The sequence below is a fragment of the Berghia stephanieae genome, chromosome 2 (assembly GCF_034508935.2).
Source record: "Berghia stephanieae isolate SIO BIC M18660-M18661 chromosome 2, UCSD_Bste_1.3, whole genome shotgun sequence".
NCBI classification, from domain to species: Eukaryota; Metazoa; Mollusca; class Gastropoda; order Nudibranchia; family Aeolidiidae; genus Berghia; species Berghia stephanieae.
The window spans coordinates 91,800,583-91,827,229 of record NC_088361.1 but is presented as its reverse complement, the minus strand read 5'-3'; the positions used below and the strand labels follow the sequence as shown (position 1 = coordinate 91,827,229).

At 34.0% G+C, this 26,647-nt stretch overlaps 2 protein-coding genes across 4 annotated transcripts in view; one reads left to right on the top strand and one right to left on the bottom strand.

Moving 5' to 3' along the window:
• Window positions 1-10,777: 10,777 nt before the first annotated feature.
• LOC144965842 (heat shock 70 kDa protein 13-like) lies at window positions 10,778-23,569 on the bottom strand. The gene is made up of 7 exons (XM_078901619.1): window positions 23,420-23,569; window positions 19,815-19,904; window positions 19,116-19,221; window positions 18,449-18,593; window positions 17,539-17,758; window positions 16,698-16,868; window positions 10,778-15,752 (listed from the first exon to the last, which is right to left on the bottom strand). Exons 1-7 carry the CDS (start codon window positions 23,442-23,444, stop codon window positions 15,214-15,216), a joined length of 1,296 nt encoding a protein of 431 aa, XP_078757745.1. The 5' UTR covers window positions 23,445-23,569; the 3' UTR covers window positions 10,778-15,213.
• Window positions 23,570-23,620: 51 nt separating this feature from the next.
• The window catches only part of LOC144965840 (protein SERAC1-like), a 38,805-nt gene continuing 35,778 nt past the window's right edge, over window positions 23,621-26,647 (top strand). The window contains exons 1-2 of one of the 3 annotated variants that reach the window (XM_078901614.1): window positions 23,621-23,869; window positions 25,921-26,108. In XM_078901614.1, the coding sequence (XP_078757740.1) occupies window positions 25,967-26,108 (142 nt within the window). In that variant the 5' untranslated portion in view covers window positions 23,621-23,869; window positions 25,921-25,966. The remainder of the gene's footprint in view (window positions 23,870-25,920; window positions 26,109-26,647) is intronic. The other 2 variants (XR_013644111.1, XM_078901615.1) reach the window with 2 other exon arrangements.

The window sequence follows — 26,647 nt, the reverse complement described above, 5'->3', positions numbered from 1 at the left end:
GTGGCTCTATTGGTTCAAATGGTGCCTGGCACCACATCCATGTTTTAAAAATGGATAACAGCATTTTTAAAAATATATAAAACTGAGAAATGGCATATACCGCCTTTTATCAACTGTGCGAAACAGACTCCCTTTCTGTCACAACGCCTTTTATCCACGCGTCTCTCCCGATTCACACAATCTGTTGATGACTGTCGTCAGCGACTGTGTACTATGGCTGAGCGAGTGACTGGATTTCCCCACTCCCCACTCAAACGATTGCAATGAGCGGATTTTTGCTGGCTCCATATAAGGCTATTAGCCTACTATTATTAGTGTTGCGACATTGAATACCTGAGAAAATGGCTCGAATTTTTACCATCTTCACATACGAGAAAAAACCCGCCTCAGGTGCCAAGAGATTTTTGCTCCAACTCTGTTGGACTGGGGAATAATAGCTAATTTTGGTCATTTACGTCATAGTCATAGTATGGTAACTTCGACCATCTTTATTATTATCGAAATCACGATTATTAACAAGTTAATTTGTTTCTCTCTCTCTCTCTGTCGTGATTATTGTATATAGTAATTTATTATTATGACTATTATTATTATTATTATTATTATTATTATTATTATTATTATTATTATTATTATTATTATTATTATTATTATTATTATTATTATTATTTTTATTCTTTATTATTATTATTATTATTATTATTATTATTATTATTATTATTTTTATTATTATTATTATCATTATCATTATCATCATCATCATCATCATAATTATTATTATTGCTGCAAAAATTGATATGAAGGAATGTGAACGAGTTAAGCCAAACATTTCTTGATAGTGATGCTATATGCATGATCTTCGCGTGAATATGCGTGTTTGACTGTGTGTGTGTATGTGCGCGCGTTCATCACACACACACACACACACACACACACACAGAGCGAGAGAGAGAGAGAGAGATAGATAGATAGATAGAGAGAGAGAGAGAGAGAGAGAGAGAGAGAGAGAGAGAGAGAGAGAGAGAGAGAGAGAGAGAGAGAGAGCTTGTATGGAGTCATGTTTGATTTCCGAAGTGGAATGGGGCTGTTTCATGACGTAACTATAGTACTCTTTTAGTAGGCCATGGGCTGTATACATTCTTACGCTTTGTAAGTTTTGAAATTACCCTTTGTTCGATTGACATTCAATGTCTGCATGTGTCCCTTTAGTCATTTCCCTCAGTGTCCAAACTCCAATCAATATATTCGTTCGTGATTTATATAAACAAACTATTGAAAATATTTGCAGGGATAGAAACATCACCATGCAAATTTACTTTACAAGTATGTAAGTATTTTTTTCCTTTCTTTTATATTTACAAATAGAGCATGTGTAAGTCATTTTCGTCTGGCACCACTTTATACTGTAAGCATGCCACGCCCCTGTATATATATATATATATATGATGGTAATGGTAAAGAAAGGGATGATGATGATGATGATGATGATGAGCATAATGCTGAAGTTGATATGATTAACAACAACACAATAATGATGATGATGACGATGACGATAATTATTATCATTAATGCGATGATGATGATGATGATAATAATAATAATAATAATAATAATAATAATAATAATAATAATAATAATAATAATAATAATAATAATAATAATAATAATAATAATAATAATATTCCCAAACCTTTTAATATATATTTTAAAAAATCTCGTGTCATCAAGTAACCTCCCACTGTCGATGTACCAAAAAAAAAAAAAAAAAAAAGGGTAGGGGACGACGTGTGCCTACTTACTTATTTGAAGGTTTGATAGCCCAATTCCTTATGTGCTCATTGTTGTAATGGAAATATAAAAAATGACGCAAAATATTGTCCATAACAACAATGTTAGACTAGGCCCATAAGTGGGCTCGGATATCAGGCCAGCATATTATATCCTTCACGATGGTTGGGAATTGTTCCGAACAGCCAATGTAAAATTTAAATCATGGAGCACAGGACTACTGTCAATTTAAAAATTATAAAACTGATTTTTACAGACTTTACATTTTTATTTCAGGCTAATCATATCATCCCCTGATTCAAATTAATACGAAGAAAATATGCTAGGTCGTAATACTCAGTCCTTTTTGACGTTTGACTTTTTGTTTTGTTTTGTTTTTAAGATGTTTCACGGCGCTTGCAACATATTAAGGTCATATCAGCGCCAGTAAAAAGGAAGAAAATGGGATAGTAAAAAGTTCTAGAATTACAATTAAAGCACAAAAGAAAAGGTAAGACAAAGAGGAACTGGTTCAAATAGGGAACAGATGTAGATTCCAAGAGCACACCGTCAAAGTACTTAGTTTGAGATCACATAAAAGTCTCATCCAGACACAAGCACGGGTCCCAACTAAGAGGGACACACTCAAATGTTTACCAATCATATAATATAATATGTAAACTAAACATAATACAATGCATAACAGAGAGATGATTTACAAGGAAAAAAAATATCATCTCCCAAAACTATAATTATACATTCGACTGTTTCCCTCTCAGCTCAGGACTCCGACCAAGGTCAGGACAAAACTAAGCAATCTCATTCCAAGACAAAGACAGAAAGCAATTGGAAAACATAAGAGGGGATAGAAGACACCGCAAGTACCTCCCTATTCCTACGCAATTCTGGCATATCGACAACAAAAATTGATGACGTAATTTAAAATCTCTCTCGATACTATCAAGTATCAAGTCATGATAATAATCTTTCTAATCTATTCTTTTAAATAATAGGGGCGGGGATCAACATTGTTCTGATAAGCCAATGTTAATTTTTTTATCATCGACAACAGAATACCGGCAAATCTAAAAATACAATACTGTTATAAAGTAATTATAATAGATGACCGCCTGCTCCTAATACTTCTTCTTCTTCAAGTACCAAGTCTGTGCCAGACATCGGTGATCATGATACGCCATTCATCTCTTTGATCAGATAACCTCAGAAAACTAATATTACTCTTCTCTTTCTTTGTCACCCAGCTGTTCAAACTATTCAAATATGTTTTTCTTGGTCTACCTTTACTCTTTTTACCTTCTATCTTTCCTGTGAGAGCAAGATGTTCAATACATTTATGTCGATTTAGGTGTCCTAATACTAATAGCCTTTATTTCTCCGCAAATATTGCGGGTTCTCCTTTAGTTAAATAAATATAATATACACCCCCCCCCACCCACACCCGTGACTTCCTGAAAACTTTTAAAAATGAAAATTTAATCTATTGGTTCTCAACCGCTTGTACTTAGTTACAGATCCAACAATCAGACTTGTTATGGGCCTAGTTGCTCATATTTGCAGATCTGATGACGGAACGAAATTATGGGCTTGATTTAATTTTATTGTTATGGACAACATTTTGCGTTGGTTTGAGAGTATTTCCAATACAACATTGAGTCTTTAAAAATTTGGGTTATCAGACCTGAAAATAAGTATACGTCGTTATGAGCGCATTGTTTATGGAATTACTCTCAAACCAACTCCGAATATCGTTAATTACAACAAATGTTAAATCAAGCCCATAATAATTGCATACGGCTATTAGTTTTGTGCACAAAGGTTATCACGAATCGATTCGGTCGAAGTAAGTCAATGAATATAGAAAGTTCGAAGATGACGTCACTCAGGTCTTTGTTATTGTTTTTTGCCAACCGCGTTTATGAGTAATGCTCACTGAACTATATTAACCCGACTATAAACGTTCATGGATACACACAGTTTTGTGTGTTGGTCCGTTATACTTCCGGATGGCAATGTTATGAGCGTCTTAGTCAAGCGCATACTATTTATAGAGGCGAAATAACTTGCATTGTGTGCAGCGCAACATTTTTACATGCTCGGTCTAAGTACCAACACGTCGTGCTGTGTACAAACACTTCAATTCAATAAGTGGTTCAATATCGTGCAAATTATTATTTACTTTAGAGATAAACAAATACGGACAACAGCTTGCTGTTTCATTATTGATGTCATGCATACTAACTTACCACAGCATGCCGCATTTGACTTGATCTTCAGCCGTGTGTTTTGTTGTAATGTGGCACGACATTCACATTCGGACGGGAAGGTCCCTGGTTCGAGTCCTAATGTTGACACAAAATTGAAAAAGGCCCTTTATTCACATTCTCTCACCGCACTCAGATGTAAAATGAGTACCTGGTCGGTAAAAGCGTTGTTCTATTTTTTTTTTAAAAAGGGGGAAAAAGGTGGAGAGAGAGAGAGAGAGAGAGAGAGAGAGAGAGAGAGAGAGAGAGAGAGAGAGAGAGAGAGAGAGAGAGAGAGAGAGAGAGAGAGAGAGAGAGAGAGAGATATGTTTTGTTTTTGTTTTTAAGGGTTTTACGGCGCTTGCAACACATTTAGGTTATATCAACGCCAGTAAAAAGGAAGAAAATGGGATAGTAAAAAGTTCTAGAATTACAATTAAAGCACCCAAGAGAAAGTAAGACAAAGGGGAATGGGAACAAATAGGGATCAGATGTAGATTCCAAGAGCATACCACCAATGTACTTAGTTTGAGATCACCTATGTCTCATCCGGACACAAGCACAAAATCCAACAAAGAGGAATACACTCAAATGCTTACATTATACAATAAAAATAACCAATATAATAATACATAACAGAGAGATGATTTACAAGGAAAAAAATATCATCTCCCAAAACAATAACTATGCATTTGACTGTTTCCCTCTCAGCCAGGACTCCGACGAGGGCCCGGAAAAAACCAAGTAATCTCATTCCAAGACAAAGACAGAAAGCTTGTTGGATAAGATATAAGGGGATAGAAGACACAGTATGTACCTCCCTGCCCGCTATAGAGAGAGAGAGAGAGAGAGAGAGAGAGAGAGAGAGAGAGAGAGAGAGAGAGAGAGAGAGAGAGAGAGAGAGAGAGAGAGAGAGAGAGAGAGAGAGAGAGAGAATCTATTTTTGAATGAAGTGATAAAACGTCAACCAAAATCTAGCAGCAATGGAATCAACAATTTTATTCATAAAATAGACATTGTATGTTCAACAATATCAATAGAAAACGGCAGAGAAATGAAACGTATCCTCTTTCGTTACATGTGCATTTATTGTTATAAACATTCGAGCTCTTATACTTAAAATCTCATAACATACAATAAAATGTTTTATACGAAAATGCTTTTCTATGACCTCTCCTTTCTAAATAAAAAAAAAAATAATAAAATAAAAAAATCTCATTCCAAGACAGAAAGCAAGTTGGAAAACAGACACATGCATAGGGGGATAGAAGGCACAGTAAGTACCTCCATGCCCAATATGGGAGGAAAACATAATACAGTGCATAACAGAGAGATGATTTACAAGGATAAAAATATAATCTCCCAAAACTAACTATAGATTTGACTGTTTCCCTCCCAGCCAGGGTATCTGACTAAGGCCAGGACAAACCCAAGTAATCTCTTTTTTTGTGTGTTGCTTTAGGTCTCTTCCAACACAATTGAGGTTATATGAGAGACCGCTGAAACAAAAAAAAACAAGCAGTCTAACAAAAATAGTACAAATGTAAATCAAAATCATAACCTAAAAAATATCATAAGCTAAATTACAAATAACCAAGAACAAACAGGCAGAAGATTTACAGAAAAAAAATATCCCTGTCAAAAATACAATCACAAACCAAAGAAGCAGGATAGGCTAGTAAAGAGAAGAAGAAACGACATCACTATCGGATCGTACACCCATGCGAACATCATAGGTATACGATTCAAGGGTGATGCTCCCATCCAACCACCCGCCAAGTAATCTCATTCCAAGACAAAGACAGAAAGCAATTGGAAAACAGTCAGGAGGATAGAAGACATTGCAAGTACCTCCCTGCCCACTATGAGAGGTCAGGAACCCCACCCAGAACCCACTAAGAGGAACACACTCAAATATTTACAAATCATATGTTCGTAAAATAAAACAAAATTACAGTACACAACAGAGAGATGATTTATAAGGAAAAATTATCATCTCCCAAAACTATAATAATACATTCGACTGTTTCCCTCCCGGACAGGGTCAGGACAAAACTGAGTAATCTCATTCCAAGACAAAGACAGAAAGCAATTGGGAAACATATATAGGGGGATAGAATACACAGTAAGTACCTCCCTGCCCACTATGGGAGAAAGCAATTGGGAAACATATAATATATAGGGGGATAGAATACACAGTAAGTACCTCCCTGCCCAATATGGGAGAAATTATCAGTGTACTTAGTTTGAGACTACCTAAAAAATCACATCCAGGCACAAGCACAAGATCTTCACAACGAGGAATAAACTAAAATATTTACAAAATATTACATTCAACACAAAACTTATAACAGTGCATAACAGAGAGATGATTTACAAGGAATTAAAATATCATCTCTCAAAACGAACACTTTACATTTGTTTGTTTTATTTGTTTTTAAGGATTTTATGGCGCTTGCAACACATTTAGGTTATATCAACGCCAGTAAAAAGGAAGAAAATGGGATAGTAAAAAGTTCTAGAATTACAATTAAAGCACCCAAGAAAAAGTAAGACAAAGGGGAATTGAGAACAAATAGGGATCAGATGTAGATTCCAAGACCATACCACCAATGTATTTAGTTTGAAATCACCTACAAGTCTCATCCAGACACAAGCACAAAATCCAACAAAGAGGAACACACTTAAATGCTTACATTATACATTCAAAATAAAAATAATAATACATAACAGAGAGATGATTTACAAGGATAAAAATATCATCTCCCAAAACAATAACTATGCATTTGACTGTTTCCCTCAAAGCCAGGACTCCGACCAGGGCCAGGAAAACACCAAGTAATCTCATTCCAAGACAAAGGCAGAAAGCATGTTGGAAAACAGATATAAGGGTATAGAAGACACATTATGTACCTCCCTGCCCACTATGGGCGGTCAGGTCCCCACCCCAAGACAAAACCAAGTAATCTCATTCCACGACAAAATTATAAAGCAACGTGGAAAAAGAAATCAATATTTTGGGGAATAGTAGACACAGCAAGAGTAATCTCCTGCAAATATTAGAGGTCAAAAGACACCACCCAGGGGTTGACCCGAGCCTGTCTGTGTAGTGGGAACCATCCTTTACTTTAGATTAACAGGTACCAAAAATTCAGAACCCCCTCCCCCCAAAAAAAAAAAATAAATTAAAAAATCCAGTTACGTAAATTTCAAAAACAAATTTTCCTTTCAATAATATTTTATGGCCGATCTCAGATATTTGCAGGCTTCAATGAGATGTAAAGTGGATATATTACTCATGGCAGGTTAGCCTGTATGTACTGGTGGCAGACAATAATGTGATCTGACGTTGATACCCGCTTCTAATTTTGATAAGACTGATTTCATTTTTAAAAAGGAAGATGTATGTTTTTTTTTGTTTTTGTTTTTAAGGGTTTTACGGCGCTTGCAACACATTTAGGTTATATCAGCGCCAGTAAAAAAGAAGAAAATGGGATCGTAAAAAGTTCTAGAAATACAATTAAAGATCCCAAGAGAAAGTAAGACAAAGGGGAACTGGGAACAAATAGGGATCAGATGTAGTTTCCAAGAGCATACCACCAATGTACTTAGCTTGAGATCACCTATAAGTCTCATCAGGACACAAGCACAAAATCCAACAAAGAGGAACACACTCAAATGCTTACATTATACATTAAAAATAAATATAATAATACATAACAATAACAGAGAGATGATTTACAAGGAAAAAAATATCATCTCTCAAAACAATAACTATTCATTTGACTGTTTCCCTCCCAGCCAGGACTCCGGCCAGGGCCAGGACAAAACCAAGTAATCTCATTCCAAGACAAAGACAGAAAGCATGTCGGAAAACAGACATAAGGGGATAGAAGACATAGTATGGACCCCCCTGCCCGCTATGGGAGGTCAGAATCCCCATATGTATGTATGATCGTTTATGTGTCATATGACATACAATATAATGGTGTTATAATAATAATGATGATGATGATGGTAATAATAATGATAATAATAATTTCATTTTATATTATAAGTCATAATATTCCTCAACACAATAGTAATTTAAACTCATATCACAGTTTTGTTACAAAGAATAAATTAAATATAATGAACAAATAAAATATGGTAAGATTTACAACACGTGGTGCAGTCTTCAATTAATTAAAACAATGTGGGGTTTTTTTTTTATTTTTTGGAAAGGGGGGGTGGGGGGTGGCATTAAAACAATGTGGAGTTTTTTTTTTTTTTGGAAAAGGGGGGGGGGGGGGGGGGCGGGGGGGATGGCGCTCTTGACAGATTCGAATAAATAGATTAGTGCCTATTCAATGGTGGATGATACACATAAGAAACAGAGTTTCACCAGGACACGCAAAACTTTTTTCCGTCACTAGCACATCTGAATAAAAAAGCTAAAAGGCCCAGCTCTTTAAAAAATAAAATAACAAAAATAAGTGGATCTCAGAAGCAATACATCATTGTGCTTAGCGGGTGCTTGTGACTACCCAAAAGTTTTACACAAATGCTAGCAAAGGATATCCACCATAAAGAACACATTCAGATACAGGTTTTCAACACACTTGAAAATACAAACAACAGAGAAAAGCTTTCCTTGAGACTAAAACATTAAATATTTGACTGACCCCTTCTGATCAGGGTCAGGCAAAGCAAATTATATTACAACAAAATCACATAGCAAAAAGTATAATAAAAACACGACTACTTGTCCACATTGCAACAAATTTACCAATGAACAGCGTTTTCTATCTTATGTAATGATTGTTCTCTATTGATCTAAATATTTTAGCTGTTGCCACACTATTTGGCATAACCAGTCCAAAGTATAAACACAACAATTTTAACAAGGGAATTAAAGGCACAATGTTAACATCTAACCAAGAAGATTCATTAAAAACTTTTTTTGGGCTAATTTTCACTTTGTAACTCCTTTACTTGATGTACGAGAAATAACGTATTCACTTCAACTAAATTACATAGACAATCAATTTATTATCAATAGAAGCAAGAAAATCTTTATAAAAAATCAACTTGAATAAAGATATCATCACAGAAGGCGAGGTCATGGTAAAAAAAGAAAATAATGCTCAAATAGTAATCATTTACATTTGCCTTTTGTCTTTCCGATGACTAGAGCATTTCAAAGTTTCTCTCCACGCAAGCTTTATCGCAAAGTGGTTCTTTACTAAAGAAATGGCCTGAAAGTACACGTGTTTTGGATTTCACATGTCCATAAATATTATTTTTATATTGATTAAAAATACAAAACAACACAACCGATGACCTTTCATAACAAGAAGTTGGTGAAACTTTCGCTGGGTCACTTGGTTTGTAGATGATCAATATTAGAAATGTTTGAAAAAAAACCATGAAAGTGGAAATAGTAAAGGTCACCATAACCAAATAAAATACTTTGTATTAGAAATAACCAATCAGTATCATAAAAATATTGCATGTATGACTGTTAAAATGCTTTGATTTGGTACAACAAAATGTCATTTATATATAAGTTAGTAGTTAAACACAGCAAGATTATAATACCCCGTAATGAACATGCTCAAATTGTAAGGAAGAAATATATATAAATGTTATTAAAAAAACCCATCTCCTTAAAAATAAATGAAACAAAACTGTATCAACTATTTTTTGTCTTAAGCAATGAGAGGAAAAAAATCCTGACAATTCAAAATATTTATAAGTAATGCAAACAAAATAAATATCATCACAGAAAGTTTTTACATCAATTTCTAATTCAAGATCATTATAGAATTGCTGTTTTGAAAATTGGTGGACTTAATTTGTCTCAATGAGAAATAATTTAATCCTACTCATAGCCTCATAAACTCATAGCCTGACACTGACCAAAAAACTGCGTCACAATGCAAGGAAACTATCATCAAAAGAAAGTGAACAGTGAGATTTATCTAATAGTCCAACAATCGGGACCATTTGCTTCCTTGAGCACCGCTAACAACTGACTTATTACTCTCTTTTGGTGATTGTTGCCTTGTATTGAGTGTCAAAATATCAATTAATGAAGGCTATGAAAGGAGCCTGAAGGCATCTGTGACACTTCGAGAGAAACATAATCATCTCCTCAATTTGATCTTTATACAAGTTGCAGTAGTGTGTATCATGTGAATGGCATATCAATTTTGAATCAATCAACAGAATGCTGTCTTCCAGTTTTAAAACATTTGTCATTAAGTATTCCAATTAAACAAAAAATAAAACACCCCCCACCTTAAAAAAAACAAAAAAATAAAGAACAAAAAAACAAACAACAACCAACCAACAAACAGACAAAACAAAAAAAGAGAGTGAATGAAAAAAAAAGAGGTCACTTTCTTTTTGTTGAAGCATTATAATGGATTGTCCAGTGAAACACTCATGATTATTTACTGTTTATTTGAGACTAGATGAGGAAGTGGAGTTATTGCACTTAGTTAAAATATACAAGAATAAATCAGACGAAAACTCCTCTCATTCCCCCCTCCCTTCCCCCCCCCCCCCCTCTCTCTTTCTCACTCATATTTCTATCAACAGTGCAGAGCTTGAATTGTACTTTAAGCAGCCTAGACATAAGATAAAACGATGCAATGTAATAATGACATCTAGGTTTTGATGAAAAATTACTGCATATTGTTTTCTTGAATTTAACTTGATCGGAATTTAAATCATGATCATGAATGAGATTTTTATAGTTTTGATTTGTTTGGTTTGGTTTGGTTTTAGTTTTTACGGAGCTTGCAACACATTAAGGTCATATCAGCGCCAGTTAAAAGGAAGAAAATTAAATAGTAAAAAGTTCTAGAATTACAATTAAAGCACCCAAGAAAAGGTAAGACAAAGTGGAATTGGTTCAAATAGGAAACAGATGTAGACTCCAAGAGCACACTATCAAAGTACATAGTTTGAGATCACCTAAATGTCTCACCCAGACACAAGCACAGGTCTCTACTAAGAGGAATACACTCAAATGTTTGCAAATCATATATATTAAGTAAACAAAACATAAGACAGGATATAACAGAGAGATGATTTACAAGGAAAAAAATATCATCTCCCAAAACTCTAACTATAAATTTGACTGTCTCCCTCCCAGCTAGAGTATCCGGCCAGGGGCAGGAAAAAGCCAAGTAATCTCATTCCATGACAAAGACAGAAAGCAATTTGGAAAACAGATATAGAGGGATAGAAGACACAGCAAGTACCTCCCTGCCTACTATGGGAGGTCAGGAACCCCACCCAGAGTTTTGATTTGTTTGACAATTGTATATTTAGTTGTTTTCCTGAAGTTAAAAGGACACATTCAAATATTAACATTATTCATTTTGATAATTAACAATGACCCACAATAAAATCTCGCCCTTGGCAAAAGACCCCCTGCAAGGCTCAGAAAAAAATCTAATCGCCACATTCCAGAATAGGAACGTAAAAATACATGTAAGGGACAAACGATAAATTGATGACTCCAAACTGTTCAACTCAGAAAAACAAAACTGTGCAAGAGATTAACAAAAAACTACAGACAATATAACAATCTAATATGAACGGTTTCATCGCAGGTCAAAATAAAGTATTTTGATTTGAAAAAAAAATCTGTATATTTCTGGAGTTGAGAGTTTGTAACTGATGTCATTAATATGAAGACAATTTGTGTACAAAATGCAAGTCTGAACCAAAATTTCAAAATATTTAAAACAAAAATTATCCAATGAGAATCATACATATAAATTCAGTGAGAGTTGGGTGCAAAAAGGCAATAGGGACTAATGCTCAAATGTATTGTCAATGTTGTGGGTGTCTCATTGTACCTAAGTCATGTGATGAAACGCATAGTCAGAGGCTGGATGGGTACTGGTTCAAGTGTTGTAACCTTAAATATGGCATATAACCTAATTATATTCTCAAGTGAAAAGGATTACCCGGTGATGGATATTGAAAGAATGCGATTATAAAAAGTATGTTGTGTGGTTTGAAACCTGACATGCACTGTAGGAAATGGAAATTTGATCCACATGGACCGCAGTGTGAATGAATAAAGCCTTTAAAGCGCATTGAGCAGGGTGAATCCATGGTAATGAGCTATCCATAAGTGCAAATTTATATAAATTCATCTCCTTGAATGTGATTCTGATTAAATTATGTAATGTAGCCTTTACAAATCAATACTGTATTTATTTTACCTTTTGAAGAAAATTATCATTCAGTTTGACTTTATTGTATAAAACACCCACATACATTTTAAAATGAATCAACAATATTTCACCAAAACCAACAATTAATTTGTACACCAAAGTATTATGATAAACAAGAATATAATCAATTTAATAGGAATCAAAGGTAGAATCTGCTGTGGTAGTAGAAGATAACTACATGGGTTATATCAACCTTACTCTTAAATATATAACAATCACAGCAAAAAGGGGATAGAGCTACAGACTCTAGTGCATGTTTAAATAACGTGTGTAGTCATGGCCACCGGGTTATCAAATTTTGTTTTCAGGGTCAAAATCATTTTGCTGTAAAAATGATTCTAATTCAGTTGTTTTACAAAAGTTTTTTTTGTCATTCTAGTACACCTATATAAGGAAGTCAAAACAATAAATAAGTGGCACTTCGGTTCAAATGAGTTTGTCATAGGGTCATAACATGGGACCAAGTCTTTTTTAGAACTGAAGAAATTCAACTAACTTTTAAGACAAGGGTGCTTTCCCATCATTTATACTCGTATGTTGACTTTCTCTTACTTTTTATAGCAAATGTTGCTGCTAGCAGCTCGAAGAAACAAATATTAATAAAACCATGGATGAGAAGCTTCAAATTAATTTATGGAGACAGATGATGTGAACATTTTGAGTTTTCCCTCAGTTAACAAAAAATACACTGAATGGAACACAAAAGACGATTGGGTCTTTCATGTCTTTAGTGTTTCATTTATCATGATTTGTTATCAAAGGGGTGATGTCCACATTGCCTGTTTTCATAAATCAAATGAAAGCTTCCAATCCATTGTATTATTGTTATTTATTTCTTACTTATTAACAAATGTCCAAGTCAAATTTTGTTCAGCACACAATGTCAACGTTTCATGTTAACCTTTGTAATCCTAAAAAATAAAAGATATTTATATAAAGTTTGTCTAATTTAGTAAATGATTGCATCTAATGAACTTTTATAAAAGCTTTTACGACGTGGCATAGCCAATTTGTCCTTAAAACCGACCATATATTCTTTAAAAATCAAGACTACTTTTAAAAAAAATCATAACTTCAAAATAAAATTAATGTAATGCATATATAAAGTCAACTCCCTCTCCTCTCCCCGTTACCGCAAAATTTGGAAGAAAATATCTACAGAGAAACTATGATAACATCTGTTTTGTGCATTAAAAGTAAATCTAAATCTATTTCTGAGATCATGACACTATTCATCAAAAACATTAAAAAAAAAACAGACCCCAAAGTTCTGATTATAAAGTATTTTCAATGCCTTATATAAGTTTTTAAAAAAAAGTTTCTACCAGATCAATTGATAACTTCTTAAATAAAAGGTGCAACCCCTGGATAAAAATTAAAATCATGGCGTTACTCCAGGGTTTTAAGATGGCATGAAAAAGGGACACTGTGAGACCTGTGAATATAACGATACGATGTGCTGACCTGTGCCTGTGATATGACATTTCCCAACTACATTAGAATGTGTATTTTTCCTATTGACAAGAGTTCACCAGTTATGCTTTCACTTTCCAATGTATATTGCCATTGTTTTGAACTTAAACAGTGTTTGAACACCATTTTCCCTCTATAATTTATCCAGACAGACTGTTGTGGGGAATCCTATACTTAGCAGCAATTTCCTTCTTTGTCATAATTTTTTTGTCAATGTCAGTGAAGAATTTGCAGCTTGATATCATTGTTGAGGGCTTTTCTTTTCTTGATCAGGGTAGACATCTTGATTCTTGATTCATTCGGCATTCATGTTACTCATTGAAACATAGAATTTTCACATGTTTGTAATATTTTCCCATAGTGTTTCATGCATGAGGCAATCTACAAAATTTCAACTATTCCTAATATTGGCCATATAGAACAAACATTACATTCCACTTGTCCATCGACCATTGTAACTGCAGAAATGCTTTCATAATGATGTTAAACCCCAGTCAAGTTGGGTATTCTTGTTATTTTTTTTGGCGGTACTTGCTTGACTTCGTCAGAAGACAACACATTGTCTTTCTATCTTAGAAATCATATGCCTTCTGTCCGTTATTTTGGCATAACAAAATAGAAAAATCACAACTGCATGATGTCAACAATAACATTTTCATATTATGCCATAATAAATTGCAAATCAAAAGCAATAGGCATACGTATATAAACATTATTAATCCTATTACTTACGATACGATGTTATCTTGACACCAGAATTGAATGACTCTCAAGTCAATAAAATATGGAATGGCTTTACATGAAGATTTGGAAACAATTATGTGACCACTGTCTCAAAACGGTATTATGTTGAGGTGAACCTGATGCTCAAAATTGAACTTTAAGCTTAATCTATACAATTTGACTTAAAGCAAATGCATCATTCAGGATTGCCATTTCAGGAGGCATAAAATTTAATGAACTTTTACTTTCTCAGCACTAAACTCCAACAAAAAGACATTATGTACTTGCTTTTTTTTCATTTTGCCAGGTGATTGGAAAATATACTGAGGGTTTATAACATACTGAATTCCGTAAATACACGGATAATTGGCAACCTTGATCATTTGAGGAATAATAGTCTTGCTTGAGATCCCTGAAAACACTTAAATTTTCTGTTTCTGATCATTTTAGCTTTAAACTTAATTTTCTTCACAAAGTTCAATCTGACATGAAACCCATTTGAAATGGTAAGTCACATATTAGTAAAAACAAAAACAAAACAAAAAAATAATAATTGAGGTTTATCAGCACTTGCAACACTCTAGTATCTTAATAACAATTCATTCATAATGAATAACACATGTAATGGAATCACCTGGTAACAAAAGAAAAGTACAATTCTTTGAATTAAAGAAGTTGTGATCCTTCAACAAATTTTTATATAGATCAATTATGGCAAGCAGTATTCTTATATAAATATCAAGTTTCAACTAATTTACATGAATTTTCTTTATCCTTGTTGGCAATTCTACAGCACTAACTGTAAGTGGCCACATACCACCTAATATTCCTGCTTGTATAGACACACCACGAACCACTGCTTGCTCAGGGTCTATATGAGTATTGGGCGTCTTCTTCATAAATTCCGCTATCAATTCTCTTACACGGGGAATTCGTGTTGAACCACCCACTAGAACAATCTCATCCACATCCTTTGGAACTAAATCAGCACTTTCCAGAACTTTCTCTATAGGTTTTAAAACTTTCAAGAATAATTCTTTGTTTAATTCCTCAAATTTCTGTCTGCTTATGGTTTCTCGAAATCTTGTTCCTGCCAATGAATTTACTTTCATATCTATAGAAGCGTGCTGATGATACGTCAAATTCAATTTGACTTCCTCTACTTGCAATCGAAGAGTTTGCAAGTCTTCTTTGTCAGTCAAATGCTTTCCTGTTCGAGTAACTATTACCTTTTTAAAATATTCCATAAGCTGCTGATTGAAGTCCTGGCCTCCCAAACGATTATTACCTGGAATAAAATAAAGACAGTGAAAAAGTTAACAAAATAAAAACAGTTCAATTAAGCTCTTTTATTGTCACTTGAAGCACAATCACTTTCACAAAGTTCAGATTTTTGTAAAGATTGAATGAGATTTCACATGCATTCACTACATATTTGGGTGCAAAATTTATATAAAAACATAAATTAAATTTACATCTTGCAAAGCATAATCTCAACATCTGAACTAAATGGCAGGTTCTTAATATCAAAACATTCTAGACATTTCGTGAAAATATTCTGAGAATTGTCTCATCAAATATGTAAATGATTCAGCATCCAACTACTAAAAACGTCAATATTCCTACTAGAATTTCACTTACCACACTAAATTGATTTCAACATTAAAATTATTTTTATATAGCAAACTATCCACTACACATGCTCAAAACGCTTTACAAGGGGTCCCTGACCAACAACAACACTTAACATATGGGACACGACGCCTGTAGAGCTACCTCTAATGTACAATGTCTTAGTCGATATAAGTTTTTAGGTTATTACTACGACTAAATATAGAACTTGTATGATTAAATCATAAAATATATAAAGCTTAACCAGGTCACGATTATGTAATATACAAAAACTCTTTTTAATGTCCTGATATTTTAACATGTTGCCCATGGGTTTTGTTCTATAAAGACGAAAAAAACAAAAAACAAACAAATTTTTAAAAAACAAAAAAAAAACCCAACAACAAAAATAAATTATCTCACCACTAGACAAATGACCAGATCTCACTGTGATAATTTTCAACAGTGAATGTGAAATTATCCTTTCAATCATATTTGAAAGTAAAAAAAACAAACAAAAACAACAACTAAAGCTCCTAGCTCCAAATGCCAAAACTAGCAAGGATTACAATGGGCATGTCAATAACTAACAAGTATCGATTCAATCAACAAATGAACATACCAGCCATAGCCTGGGTGAGAAACATTCCACCCTGGACGTTGAGCAACGAGACGTCCAATGTGCCACCACCCAAATCTACCACTAGGACATTGTGGAGATTCTCCTTCTTGTGAAGTCCATAGGCAAGGGCTGCTGCCGTTGGCTCGTTGATGACACGGAATATATCAAGTCCTAGGAACAATGACAAATTGGATTTTTTCAATGATAAATCATTTATTATTCAAGATTATGTGAAGTGAAAGAAAGTAACAATGAATAATCACATCTCACATTGTGACAAAAACTTTAAAGAAAATATTACTATTCTGTTATCGTGATAACTTTTGAATACCAAAACACAGATCAAATAAATTCTTTGAATAGAACAAGAAGAGTTTTAAAAAAATTAATCTGGTTCCTTCTTATTTCTTTCCTTAAATTGTTTATGCCAGACAACATTTATCCGAGGATTGTTAAGTTTTATTGAGAAATGTATTGACAAAATGCAATGTTTCCACATCGACAATCTGGCCCCTAAAAAGACACCAGCATTGACACTATTTTATTTTTATGGCCCAGACAGTGCTCAACTGATGTATCGGGCAGAATAAAGAATGCTTACATGCTATACGTAAACTCCATTAAGCTATGCATATATTATTATGTCGACCCAAGGAATGACCCCTAAACATGACAACAATAGAACGATATTTGAATGGAAAGATTGTAAAATTACCCCTCCCCCCATCCAAATAAAGAAAATGGAAACAAATTAATCATTTACTGAATCACTAACAAAATTAAAATGATATATGATTTTATAAAAGCAAACAAAGATAGAGAAAGATTTTAAAAAAACAACCTGTCAATTTCCCAGCTAGAATTGTAAAATTCCTTTGAGCATCGTCAAATTCTGCTGGTACAGACATTACAGCTTTTCCCACTGAAACTAATAGTTTCTTTTCTACAGCACGCCTCAAGGTTAGAAGAATTTGGGATCCAACTTCTTGCGGGGATATGAGATACTCTGTTCCATTTCTAACAATCCCAAAATTTACCATACCATTTGAACTCATACGTAACTGGTTTTGGGAGTGGAAAGGGGGGGGGGGGGGGGGGGGGAGATGAAGAAAAAAGATTATTCCCACACCGTCACTTAACATAAATATTGAATTTATCTGCTTTTATGATGCCTAACATAATTCAAAAGGGATGGTTAATGGTAATAGCAACTGGAAATGGCAATATTATGGTAATATAATATTATCAATCTCTATACATAAAGCAAAAGGAAATAGCAGTATCATATGTCTAACCTCCAGCTGGAATTTTCCAACCCAATCTTTAAATTCATCCCCTGCTCTTAGGATTGTCTTATATACACCTGAAGGATGATGTGGTCTGTTGTCCCCAAACCCCTTATGGCATGTCTTTGACACTTTCCATTTTTTCATGTATTTTGGCAAACCATCTTCCATGTTTTAAAAGGAGACAGTTGGCTGTGACCCGGGTTGCCTAAAAAAAAAATTTAAAAATTCCCATTTACTGTTTACTGATTGCCATGTTCTTAACATCATACACTTAACTCAGAATGAACCAGTGTAATAACCAAGATAATTGATTTTGAAAACGAGGGCATAGTACTAATCCAATGTAAAAAGGTATCTCTTAAATTTATGAAACTTAAAAAAATACACGGAACAAGCATTCCTTGGATTGCTCCTGATTTTCAGAACCTCAAAACAGAAATAGAGAGTCAGGCTACTTGATACCTTAAACGGGTACTGTTGTTGAAGTTCAGTTATCTCCATCTTGGTGAACTTTTTACCAATGAATCTTTTAGCATCATATACAGTATTAGCAGGATAATGTTCTGCCTGTGCTACAGCATCATATCCAACCAAAATTTCTTTATCTCTGTAATAAAATAAAGTCATAGCTGCAAATGCTAATATTTTGTCTAAAGATAGGGGGTATATGTAAAAAAAAATAAAAATAAAATAAAAAAAGAACATGTATGATTTGATACGTTTAGTTTATATTCAATATGTTTAACAAAAATGACTGTAACCGTCTAAGAATATGTGGGAAATAGAAGTGTTTAGAGAGCCAGAAAGGGCAATGCCAAAAAAAAAAAAAAAAAGAAAAAAAAAAAAAAGCAATACAAGTTTACAATGGCTGATCGCATTATTTGCATTGTGAGATGGGTATCAATAAATAATAGGTGGTTGTCAGACTGGGATATATGTAGATACAACAACCATCATGAACTAGTTAAGTCTAAATTACAAAAAAAAACCCCACTATAATCATAAGGTCTAAAAATTTATCAAAATGTTGAAATATTTGTGACATTCACAAATGTGAATTAGAAAAAAACAAATCCAAATGAATAAATAAACATGAATAAATACATAAGCTGATTCAAAAGCATCTTACGTATAAGTCACGACACTAGGAATGCATTTATGACCATTTTGTGTCTCCAGTACAGTAATATTGCCTGACACAGCATGGTACATCCCTACGCAAGAGAATGTTGTACCTGAAAAATAGTGAGTCATCAAGTGAAAGCCACAATTGGAAATTGTTCCATTCTTAATAATCAAGCCTATCTTTTTACTCTTTTTATCGACGGACAACTCAGCAAAATGATTGGTTGATCTTTCTGATAATTTTAACTGCGGACTAATCCTCCATCACTGGGAACTACTATAATAATAAATAATAATATTAATAATAATAATAATAATAATAATAATAATAATAATAATAATAATAATAACAACAGTAATAATCTTTAAAATGATAATAAAAATATTTCTCTAGCGCAATTTCCAATATAAATGCTTAAAGGCACTTTACATTTTTATCAGACATGCAGATAAAAACTCTTAGAACTTTAAAGATGCATGGGTATTGAAAATTAGGAATCATCAAGCACCTATGAACTTGTCTATCAACACACATTCAGATGAACGCACATTTATATTAACACGCACATACATAGGTAGTCTCTAAAATGAAAAGCATACCCGTAAAGGCAATATATGGAATCATTGGGTAGCAATGTATTCATCCACTAAAACACACGAGCACACACAATAGAATATAATAAATTACATCCAAAAATCTCACCTAGATCTATTCCTACAATCTTGGGTTTTGGAGGTGGTAGATATTTCTGAGCAAAATATCCAGCACAAAGTAATGCCAGTACTGCCGTACCTAGGATTAAAAAAAACAAAACAAAAAATGTTTAAAGAAACAGAGAAATAAAGATATTTGCAAGGAATCACATTATCTTGTACCTATGCTTTCTTCTTTACGTAGACCCTATTGTTATATTATTTGCTCCATTTGCTTTACTTCATTGGGACATTGTAAGGTTTATAATAAATCCATTGGTAATCTCACTTTTTTTTTTTTAATCTCCTTTAAACAAGTCCTAGGCTTGCTTTGAATGGACTGACAAATAAAGGATATAAGATAAGATATAATATAAGATAAGAAATGATATTCTTCATTGATCCTGATACTAAAGTAGCGACAAGAAGAACGGGAGGTCATGAGACAGGAAAGGTCAATCTTTTCACCTCAGTTTATGTCAGATTGGCATTTGATATTCCATAGTGGAGACCAAAATGATGTATATAATGTTTTCTCAATGTTTAATGGTGATATTTAATTTCCAAGAAAGGATTATTATAGCTAAGACACTTTCATGGATTTTTAACTAAATAATTACAGACATTAAAATCTTTGGTATTATTGTTCTCTATGAAAATATTAGATCTTGTTCCTATTTACTAAAATAATGCTGGCCAATTCCTACAATCCTCTGCTTACACCTGGTATCCCATGTTTTAACAGCTCCAATCATGGGAAGTGAAAGTCAGTTCTCGTTGTATTTGAAAATTGTTGGATTCAAGGTCTCCAATATGGCTTGATGGCTAAGAGGTATTGGGTCTCGTCTTGTCACAAAAATCAAGCAATGTTAAGCTGGGCCAGTGGCTGGATGGGTGACAGTAATTGTGGAATATTTTGGTCCTGACCTAGTGTCCTTTAGTAAGGCACTAACACATGTTTTCCCACTCAACATAAGTGTGAATGAGTACCTGGCTATAGCCAGTGATGAATATTGTAAGGATGTTAGCACGAAAAGGATGCCTAACAATAGGTGACTGATACTTATGAAATGGAAATGTTTTAATATGGCCTGTTGGGGGAATAAATGAAACATTGTGAAGTGCATTGAGCATGGTGAAGCCATGGAAATTCATTATATAAATATTCACAATTGTCCAAATTCAATTGTAAAAATACAAAACAAAACAAAAAAAAACCAAATATAAAATCCTAAAAAAAAATTAGTGACCTAGTCACTGTTGTCATCTTTTTTGTTTACCCTGAGACCAGGAACCACCTTGGCTGTTCTTGTCAAGTGATAAAAATGAAGACAGGGGGAATTTGTGACTCATAATCTGATTTTCTTCAGATTATAATTTTTTATCAAAGCAAGAAAGTGCTTTGAGATGCAATTGCAAAGAAAGCGCTATACTAAATGTACAATTTTTTAGCTTTTTTAAATAGCGCAATATCCACTTAACATGTTCAAAGCGTTTTAGAAGGGGTCCCTAGCCAATAGCAACACTTAATATGTAGGACAAGACACTACGCCTGTTAGCCGACATTACAATTTTTTTTTGAGAGAGCCAACGCTCTTAACAGCCATGTATTCATTTTACACCTGAATACGGTGACAGAATGTGAGTAAAGAGCCTTTTCCAAGGACTCAACTATGCGCAAAGCGAGGCTCAAACCCAGGACTTCTGATCCGAAAGTGAGTGACATACCACAGGACTACACAGCCGCGCAAATATTACATTATCATTAGGAAGTCGCTATATCACCATACGGTGAAAAAAATAGTCTGTCAGGCTATTTTCACCATAAGGTGATAATAGACTGACAGTGTGTGGGAGACTATTTTCACCGTACGGTAATATCTTGGTGGACGATTTTCACAGTACTGTGATAATAGTGTGGGAGACTTCTTTCACCGTCCCGTAATATTTTGGTGGACGATTTTCACAGTACGGTGATAATAATGCGGGAGACTATTTTCACCGTACGTAAATACCTTGATGGACGATTTTCATTGCACGGTGATAATAGTGCGGGAGCGTATTTTCACCGTATGGTAATATCTTGGTGGATGATTTTCACCGTACGGTGAAAATAGCCTGGCACACTATTTTCACAATTCGGTGATAATGGTATCTTGGTAGTTAACGAACTTCGAAGCGTTTGTCTGTGTTGAATCCATGACCTTAAGAAGTCGGGGGAAGCGGCTCAAGATAGACATAGAGATTGAAATCACTTTTTCTCGAGTTGTGAATAGCTCATACTCATACAGTAGAGCCACGTTCTCCCCGGTCAGGTGGAGTTGTTGTACCAGTAAGTAAGGTCATGGGTTCGAGACCCCATCGTAGCCACGAAATTGGAAAGCTTCATCTGTAACTGTAACCAATTCTGAATCCGCCATCCCGCCTGTACTATTATAGCTTTGGGAGGCCTTCCAAAAGCTCATCGTGCTAAGGCAGGGAACTAAAATATTCGCTCCTAAGAAAAAATACAACCTCGTACATTTAACTACCCCTAATAGGAAAAACAAACGACCTCTAGCTATCCCTAATAGAAAAAAAAAACCCCCAAAAAACAACCCTAGGACTGCTTTGCACTGCCTTTCAATACCTCACAAATCAAAATGGCGGCCGAGAATCAAAACAATGGTCAAATTAGGAAATAGCCTGACACACTATTTTCACCATATGGTGAAAAAAGTCAGTCCGTTATTATTAGTAGTAGTAGTACTGTAAGGCCCACAACAAAGTTCAAGTTTTTTTAGACCACCCCGTACTCACTCCTCCAGCATAGAGAAAGAGATACTAAAAACTGACTCGGACTTTGAATTTTTTACGACTTCTAACATTAGACCTTGACTTAGACTGAACATAAAGAGAGTCAATAATCTGACCCGTGACTTTTGTGTGATTTTATAACAAGTCTGTGACTGAGATGATTGTGTTGCACACCCTCACAGAGAATGGAAGCCACTCCAAACTAGGAGGAAAGTAGCACGCCTGACCATGATGTATAAGATAAAGAACAACCTGGTGGCAAATTCAAATCCGGATCTCCAGACACCGACACAAACATCCAGAACTTCCAGCACGGACATTTTCATCCCCCACCCCCTGACATCCACCAAAGTCAAAGACCTCAGAAAATTCTCATTCATATTATCCCAGAACCATCACAGATTGGAACAATTTACCGCAGGAGATTTACATCTGCACCCACTATATTTTGATTTATTTACAGAGCTTCTATATCACTATCCCTACTATCACTGCTGAACTTTCACTTTCACTTTGTTATATTATTATATTGTTCATGTCAAAATCCTCATGAGTGAAGGTGGACATGAAATTGAGTAAGATTCAGATTCTGAGAGAGAGAGAGAGAGAGAGAGAGAGAGAGAGAGAGAGAGAGAGAGAGAGAGAGAGAGAGAGAGATTGAGAGGGAGATAGACTTAGACCTAGATAGATAGATAGACCGATCTAGAAAGACTGATGAGTGAGAGTCTACTGCACTGACAGTCAACTAAGTTAGTGGGGTGAGGAGTAAGATCAGCTAGACAGAGGTTGGGCCAATTCGTTCAAAATGTCAAAACTCACCAATGATAACAATCCCGGTACTCATATTACCACCAAGGACTAAACCAAAGCTTTTAAAAGAAATTGAAATGGACTTTTAAGAACAGTTAAGAACAGCTGTCGGCTTCCCTTGTGTGCCGTGGGTTTTCTTACTAAATTCTTACGTGTTACTTTTGACTTCCGGTAAATCCTACTTTCGGTATCTCGGTTTTGTTTACAAACAGTCTGCATTTAGCACTTCCTGTGAGACCAAAGCAAGCAAAGTGTTCCTCTGATATTAGCCTGTTCAATTTATGGACCCTCTTTAGGGTCATTCATTTGAATAATCTCTTTGATTTGTGTATACATCTTATTGAATATCCCGAAATAAAATAAATAAACTAATCAATCTGCTCTTCAGCAGTGTGATGACCAATCTCAACTTGGCATGAATATGAAAAGGAGTCTATGATATGATGATATGAAAATAAGGTGAGATTCATCAATTCAACTGTCAACAGACAAAGCCCAACTTTCAGTCAGTGTTCACTTTCACATTCAAAAACTAGGCAATTAGCCTAGAAAGACTGATATGTCTTGAGCCAAAAGGAAACATTAATAATTCATTTTACATTATGTATATGATTTCTTCTTTTGAACGGTTCCAAAGTTATGGAGAGTTTTACAATTAATTATGAATGGCAAATCAAAAAGTTCAAAATCTTCTTCTTCTTCTTTTATTTTCTTCTTCTTTTTCTTCTTCTTCTTCTTCTTCTTCTTCTTCTTCTTCTTCTTCTTCTTCTTCTTCTTCTTCTTCTTCTTCTTCTTCTTCTGCTCCATTACTTGTTGTAGAGCTGATGTCACATTAAGGGAGGTAAGAGATGATGAGGCAAACACTGACTGGGATCCAATCCCTTTCCAATTCATCAATCCTTTTAAAATTGATTGTAAATGCATGAAACAATTTTCACATTTTGGCAGACAAAAGGCATCGTTGTAATAAGAATTGGCGTAGGCTGTGATAGGATTCACTCATGTGTTAAGATTTGTCTGCGTAGTGACAACTTTCAACTGTGTGTTTCTTTTAAGTTGTCATTGTGGATGCGATATTTTGAGGTGGTGAAATAGGGAACGAAGTGGCAATTCTGACTCGAGTCCGAATAGTCTCTCGTGGGTATTCGGACTCAAAGTCCAATGTGCGTGCGCAGTGAAAAACAGTGTGGCAGTGGGCAAAACTGATAAAGAAACAGAAGAAGAGTTCAGATGAAATTCTGTTTTGCTCATGTCAAAATGACTCATGACTCTCATAACCCCTGCTTCAGACTGGAGAAGTATTGTTGCCTGTCTAACACTATTAGAATATATGTTAATTGAAAAGAAAATTGTCCTGATTTTGTTTGGACATCGCGTTGTGCTGTTAACAAAGCTTTTCCTTTAGACCGCAGTTACTATGAATTTACTTTTGCTACTTTTGATAAATGATTTTGTCTTTCTCATCAAATACGGTTACTATAATTGTTATTTTGATTTGCAGCAATTCTATTTAATTATCAATATTTTGAAAAAAATTTAAAAAACAAAACAAACTATACTGCCATGGAAGACTATTCAGACTGAGTCCAAATTATAACCTGTTGATTGCACATGCGCATTGGGATTGGAGTCGAATAGCCATGGGAGACTATTCAGACTCTAGTCTGATTAGCCGCAGCCAATAGGGAAAGGTGCAGTAAAATCGTCAAAATGAAACTCAGGCTTGGACAAAATATTTCAGATTTGCCTGGGACCTTTTACCAATTAGAGTAGTAGACTATAGAGAAAACTTTGAGGTTCCACTGTATTATTATTATTATTATTATTATTATTATTATTATTATTATTATTATTATTATTATTATTATTATTATTATTATTATAATAATGCTGAAAACTTATATAGCGCTATAACTCCGAGACACCAGACTCTAAGCGCTTAAATTACAAATTACTTTGGCTGAAACATAATCATTTACACACACAAGCACACACACAGACACACACACACACACAGACACACACACACACACACACACACACACAACACAACACAAACCAAACCTATCTTGCTTCTCATACCATCTACTAAAATCGAAACATATGTGTTTTAAGCGAACGTTTAAAAATAGACAAAGATTCTTTTTCACGAATTATTATTATTATTATTATTATTATTATTATTATTATTATTATTATTATTATTATTATTATTATTATTATTATTATTATTATTATTATATATATTATTATTATTATTATATTATTATTATTATTATTATTATTATTATTATTATTATTATTATTATTATTATTATTATTATTATTATTATTATTATTACTATTATTATTATTATTTATTACTATTATCATTAATATCATTGATGCACATCTTTCTCGTTCAGTCTCATTTTGTCACTTGTGCGAACTCCCATCTCTTTATATTAGCACCAATAATGATATTTTAGTTTCTGTTTTTTTCATTCATCATCCATTAAAAACATTTTCAGAATGCCTCCAGATTCACGAAAGGAAGATAAATGAAATATTCGTATCATGTCTATTTTCACATCATTATCTCTGCTGAGATGGTCTCCCAGCAGGTACAGGCTGCTTTTCCAGAATAAATTTTTACGGAGGCTTACATTGATTAACAGGACATTTGTGAGCTTGAAATCAAGAGGAAGGGGATTTACAGGTGGGAATATTTGTATGACGTGTCATCACGATTTTTAGATAAAATGTTTATCATAATTTCTTTTAAAATTACATTGTTGTGGCTCAAGAATTTAAACCTGGGAACACTATAAAAAATGATACACTATGTCTGCAATATTCTAAGGGGGCTTATTGTTGAAATGATGTCTAGAGCTTCTCATTATGGGAATATTTCACATTTGATACAATCTTAACATGTCTTTGAGACTATTTCATCTTTTTCAACTTTAACCCGTTACAAGCAAAATCTAGTTTCAGTCATTCCTGAAGTCATGTCTTACTATTCACCAAGTGAGCTTTATCTGCTTTGGATCTTGTATCTATGGCTTTTATTAAGCATGGGTTACATTGCTGTTATAATCTCTTCGTGAAAATGGTTAGATCTTACAATAAGCAAATTATCATTTGAGAGAAGTTCAGTCTTTAGTGACCTAAAAAGTGAGTTCCTTACAATAAAAACGGACAAAATATTGAATATTCAATGTTTAATTGTTTGATTGTTTTAAAATAGAAATCTTC